The 6000-nt window shown below is 38.1% G+C and overlaps 1 protein-coding gene across 2 annotated transcripts in view; it reads right to left on the bottom strand.

Moving 5' to 3' along the window:
* The window catches only part of Cenpe (centromere protein E), an 81490-nt gene extending 75776 nt beyond the window's left edge, over positions 1-5714 (bottom strand). For both annotated transcript variants that reach the window (XM_074041467.1, XM_074041466.1), the window contains exons 1-7: positions 5582-5714; positions 4250-4341; positions 1666-1755; positions 1426-1544; positions 757-876; positions 261-342; positions 9-76 (exon numbers count right to left, since the gene is read on the bottom strand). In XM_074041467.1, coding sequence (XP_073897568.1) covers positions 9-76; positions 261-342; positions 757-876; positions 1426-1544; positions 1666-1755; positions 4250-4341; positions 5582-5637 — 627 coding nt within the window. In that variant the 5' untranslated portion in view covers positions 5638-5714. The remainder of the gene's footprint in view (positions 1-8; positions 77-260; positions 343-756; positions 877-1425; positions 1545-1665; positions 1756-4249; positions 4342-5581) is intronic.
* Between the last annotated feature and the right edge of the window lie 286 nt (positions 5715-6000).

Genomic DNA, 6000 nt, shown 5'->3' on the forward strand with positions numbered 1-6000 from the left:
TTACCCACCATCCTAAAAATGGTATGAGAACGACTGCTTCTTTGATTCATTTTTGTTATTCCATAGTGTCTGTTCTCTGTAAAAATGAGTTACATTTCAATTACACATGTTAAAGTCTAAGGAAAGCATAAAATTTTAATTTTAGCCTAATAATAATAAGTATGATCCCAAATCTATTTTATTTTAGCTTAACAATTAAGAAGTTGCTTTGATTAAGAAAGCTTTTATAAATGTTTTCAGGAAACACAGCATAGCCTTACTTTCTCCCTTTGTGATCCACTTCAAAGCCATTTCTGATGTATAAACCACTTCTTCTGTGAGATCAGCAACATACACATTTCTCTGAAACCATTTTAATTATGGAAAGATTAGAGAGAGACAGTCAAACTATGCTTTGAAAAAAGAAGGTGCAAACTACTGCAGAATTCTTTTGTGGAAGTTAAAAAATAGAACCACTATTATATAGAAAAGTAGCAAGCACATCTATGTATTGTCACAATTTACTGCACACATCAAAGCAAACCAAATTCTACCCTGACCTTTCCATTTTGCTATTTGTAGGCTGCCAGTATTTTAAAACTACGCACATGCTTAAAAGATGGATCTCTATAAACACTTAAAAAAAACAAAACAAAACAAAAAAAACACCAGACAGAAAACGAAAACATAGAATATAAACAGGACACACTTTACAAATAATCACAACAATCCCATTAAGTGAGTCTGTTATAAAGACACCTTAATTCTGTTACTCACATTGATGTCTTCCCGAATTATCAAAGGTTTCATTTTTTCAGTGTTGCAGAGTAAATCTGTAATGGTTTCATTGTATATCTCCATGTAAGACACACGTAAGAGAAATTCTCTGTCAGGAAACTGGAAGAAAAAATGTATAAAGCACTCAGTAATAAAAACCTAATACTGAATGTTTATCTGCTAATATTAAAGAGGTAAAGAAAGTTATCTTTGTTAAACAAGCAAACAAAACCCATGGCATTATGCTGACAATAAATACAAAGATAAAAAAAAATTGTTCCAGAAATAATAAAAAGTATGCTGTCATGAAGAATTACATAATCCAACTAAAATAAAACCTAATAACAGATATCTTTACTTCTTTCTGCTTTCCTTCTTTTACCTACGTTTACTTTTTACACAGGCAACGTGGAACTAACCATTCTGATAAGATATTCAGCCTACTTTTTGTTGGGAGAATAACTGTTGCAGAACTCAAGAACTTCAAGCTCTATAAAGTTCGTGGAGACAAAACTGAATCTATGCTATGCCTTTATCCTTTTACCAGAGAAACAAAGAGATAAGCATACATTTACTTCCTCTCATCTTTATAAGAGGAAAATACGAAGACTGCTATCCAATTATCACAACTTTTACCTATATGTACTAGGAGGTCAGTTAAGATTTTACCTTCTTAATTTTTTGGAAAATGTCATGAATTGCCCTGGGTATAACTCCTAAACAGTCTTCTGAACCCATCATAGTATGTGTTTTTCCTGAAGCAGTCTGCCCATAGGCAAATATAGTGCCTGTAAATACAAAACGCACACATACAAAATTAAATATCAACCTAAGTGAGTAAAACTATTAATACTTGTTGAATAGATACTCAAGACTAAAATGCTTTTGCAGCATGAAGGGAATACAAACCATTGTAGCCTTGTATAGCAGAATCGATGATTGGCACTGCTATTTCTTCATATACATTTTTAGTAGTTTCAATACTTTGAAAGACACGATCTGAAAAGACAAGAACACAGAAGCTGAATCAAACAAATTAACTGTTTTCACTGAATTAGTAATAACTCAGAAATGTCAGGATGTTGAATTAAAACATTTTTAGAACAGTACTTTCAACTTTATCTTTTGAAAATATCCTTCCCCAAAGTAAAATGTGTTGGTCCTTGCAAATAAAAAACACAAAAGTCAACTATCCTATATTTTCAAAAAGCAGAAGGGCATACTGGTTACATACGACGCTCTAGAATTTGACTGTCTGCATGCTAATCCTAGTTTTACCCTTTATAAGCTGTGTGACCTTGACCAGGGTGGTTGTCTGCATGTTTCTGCCTCTGATCTATAAAATGGGTATATATTATCATTCTTACAGAATTACTGTAAGCATATGGTTGATACTTGGAAAATGTGAACTATTATCGTAATTTGAAAAATTTAAAGTTTTGTAAATATCTCAAGATAAATCAAGAAATATGGACATATGAAAGAAAAGCACTGAAAAAATTAAAGTATTATAGGAAATGACCAGTTGTCAGAATCTAGGGTAGCACTTGCACTGGTGAATTTATCATTCTAGGGTCTGTGTGGTGTGCTAAAAATGGGCTGCTCTTTCAGTGGTGGCCTCATTTGAAAAAGCTCATAGGAAACAGATTTGTAAATGAGGAGGGACTTAAAATATAAGAAATTCAGTGATCATACTGTTTGTATCATGAGGATGGAAGCATATGGGAGACCCAAGCATCATCTAAAGGCTGCTTAGGGGGGTTATGATTTCAGAGCGAGGGAAGATGGTAGTTGATTAAAACTTTAATGCCATTTATCTCAGGGAGGTGGATGAGTCCAAATCCACCAAACACTTATAGTACCAGAATCTGAATGCTTAAGAATCTCTCAAAGTCACAGAGCTTATAAAGAGTAGAACCAGGATGGCATCCAGTCAGATTCTACAGCCCCATATGCAACTTGGTTTTTATAATCTCTGACATACATTGTTTTACTTTTTAAAAAATTATGTTAATGTCATTAATGAGAATCATTTTATCTCCTAGACTTTTCTGTACCAAAATATTATTTGTTGACTCCCTGGTTTTGTAATACCTAATCACTCATTCCGAAGGTTGTTGAGTGGACCTTTGTTGCTTTGTGCTACCTTGGCAGCAATTATAGTGCTGTGGCTAGAACAGAGATTGGAGCCAGATTCTTCTATTTCATGACTATGTGATTCCAGCCTTCTTTGTTTTAGTTCCTCATTAAAATGGGGAAGGCAACAGACTTGTTAGGAAGATCAAATGAGTTACTATACATGAAGTGCTTAGGCCAGTGTTTGGCACGTGATCAGTACACTATACATATGAAGTCAAAACTTTTTAGGCTTCTAAATCCTTTGGGATAGAAATCCTTCAGGTCTTAGTGAAGCAGCACCTTTGTGGATACTTGGACTAAGTGAGAGCCCTCACTATAAACTCCTGAAAAGTTTATCTCTTCACAAGATGTCTACCACATGGTAAGCTCCACAAAAGCTGAGGAGAGATCCTACTATATGTTAGCAGACAAAGAAATATCTGTGCCATTTATTATTTAAAGAGTTTGATCTAAAATAATCAGGAGTGAAAAATAACTGGGAACTGGGTGCCAGTGGCTCACACCTGTAATCCTAGCTACTTGCGAGGCTGAGATATGGGAAGATCATAGTTTGAGGCCAGTCTAAGCAAATAGTTCCGAAGTCCCCCCTCTCCAAAATAACCAGGGCAAAATGAACTGGAAGTATGGTTCAAGCTGTACAGTGTCTGCTTTGCAAGCACAAAGCCCTGAATTTAGCCCCAGTCCCACCAAAAAAAAAAGTACATTATATGCATGTATGAAAATACAATAAGGGAACCCATTAAAAACTGTTTAAAAAATAAGAAAAATAAAGGGTGTAGTGGAAGCATATGAAAGAATAGTAACAGGATGAATTTGATCAAAGTCCATTATACACATACATGGAAATATCACAATGAAAACCCTTTGTACAATCAATATGAACTAATAAATAAAAAGTAAGAAAGAAGATAAAAGAATTGTCAAGAGTATACTAAATTGAGAGCTCTTTAAGATGACTTGACATTTTGGGTTTCTGGAGTTTCCGGTCATAAACTAATCAATAAGAGAACATGTTAGTTTCAGCCATTAATGTACTATGGTTACAACTGTGTTGAAACATCAGTTTATTATCTTACTTAACACACATGATGGATAATTTAATTTTTTTGTTTCCAGTGAGCTGAAAGATCGTTAATGACAAATCTAATATTATTGATATGCCTTTTTTATTTTTAATAGTAAAAGGGTAACAAGCTGACTTAAAATTATTTATGTTTATTTTTTTGAGACAGAGTCTTGCAATGTAGCCCACTAGCCTTGTCCTCTTGATTCTCCTGCCTTAGCCTCCGGAGAGCTAAGATTATAGACCACCAGGCCTGGCACAAGCTAACTTTTGACGCTATTATAAGCTTACCAAAATTGAAGGATTTACTCCCATCAGCCTGATAAATAACATTACTGTCCGTTTTCCAGTAAACTTGGGTAGCTTCGCCAAGTTCTTCTTCTCTAAAAGAATAAAAACACTGCATTTCAACACAGTACAACTAATCATAGAAGTCATGTTATAGGAAGGATAATTTAAAAGATTTAATGTTCTGAAGAGTACTTTTAAAAATGGTGATAAATTTTATTTAAGAGGAAGATGGAAAGGCTATCTTGGAAGATTTAAGGACCAACTCTCTTAAAAGGGGGTTTAGTGACCTGCCCTCTCTTAAGAGCTTCCTCCAGAGCTCTTCAATCCCTCCTTGTTCCCCAGTACCAGGAGCTGGAGGAATAGATTCGAAATGCAACTCTGATTATGCCCCTATTGCTTAAAAACTTCTGGAAAATTGTGAAGTGCTTAAGATGAAACCATATACCTAGATCTTGTCATTTCTCTCTTAACCCTGATCTTCCTCTAAACTTCCCCCCCCACACCCTAATAATCACATTAAATCAACCAATCTTCTCCAAACAACAGATTTAATCTCTCTGTGCATGAATACTTCCCTTCCATTAAGCAACCTACCCATTCTTCCATTCATTAAAAAGTGTCAGGACTTTCCTAACACCATCCTATCCCACCCAAACTGTCATCTCTGGGAGACTCCCCTAGCAAACACTCTTTACTTGCTCAACCTAACACTTGTCACACTGTATTGTAATGGTCTCTATGTAAATGTTTTCCCAAATTAGAGAATAAGCTTCTTAGTAGGAAATTTCCACTTTTTCTTCAAACACAAAAAGTGAGTTTTAAGGCCGGAGGCCACCAAAGCCCATAAACTTATTACCCTTCCTGCTGTATAACATTTATTGCTCCTATTACTACTTAACATTCTGTTTTTTACTTTGCTTTTTGTCTCCTCCCTCAAGACAATGTAGCAGCGTTTGTTTAGTGCATCATAATGCAATTTAAAACAAACAAACAAACCCAATATTGATAAATATTGGATGAATTAGTAGACGGGCGAAGCCTGGTGTCTACTGCATGCAATGCAAGTCCTTGCTGTCCGGTGTTTGGCCAGTCGGGTGTGAAACGCCAACGCTACAGGACTTCCCAGGCCATGCAGATGCGGAGCAGGCAGTGCAGGGCAGGGGAGGGTCATTACCACCGTGACCCTGAACTACATCCCAGTGACTCCGGGAAGCCGCCGCGGTACTGGACAGCGGAGCCGGGGCTCCAGGAAACGTCGGGGACCCAGCCTCCCGCCAGGCCGCGTCGGTGGGAAGCCGTACTGGGAACCCCGCCACCGTCCCGCCCTCCTACCTGCTATTGAGCGGCCGGACCCGCACGCACACGGCCACTGCAGCTTCCTCGGCCATCACGCCAGGCTGTGTCCCAGGAAAATGCGGCAAACCCTCCACCGAGCAGGACCGCGGGGGCCGCCCCGCCTTTAAGTTTAAAATTTCCCAAACGCCGCCGCTGATTGAGCCGCGGGCTCGTGACGTCACGGGCCATTCCATCCGCGGCACGAGGTGGGGGGAGGAAGACCGGAGGCGCGCCCACAACTCTAGAGCACAGGGGGGATTTAAAGGATTCGTGTTGCAGAGTTGAGCGGGAGACCTCAGCGACCCTGTCCCTGGAGCTGGAGGAGAGCTGTTGTCGCGCAAGTAGATGGAATTACTATTACCTCCTAAAAGTCATCCTCAACAACCGTCCCCCCGTTCTTTCTGTAGAGCAATCTG

Source organism: Castor canadensis, chromosome 9 (genome assembly GCF_047511655.1).
Source record: "Castor canadensis chromosome 9, mCasCan1.hap1v2, whole genome shotgun sequence".
NCBI classification, from domain to species: domain Eukaryota; kingdom Metazoa; phylum Chordata; class Mammalia; order Rodentia; family Castoridae; genus Castor; species Castor canadensis.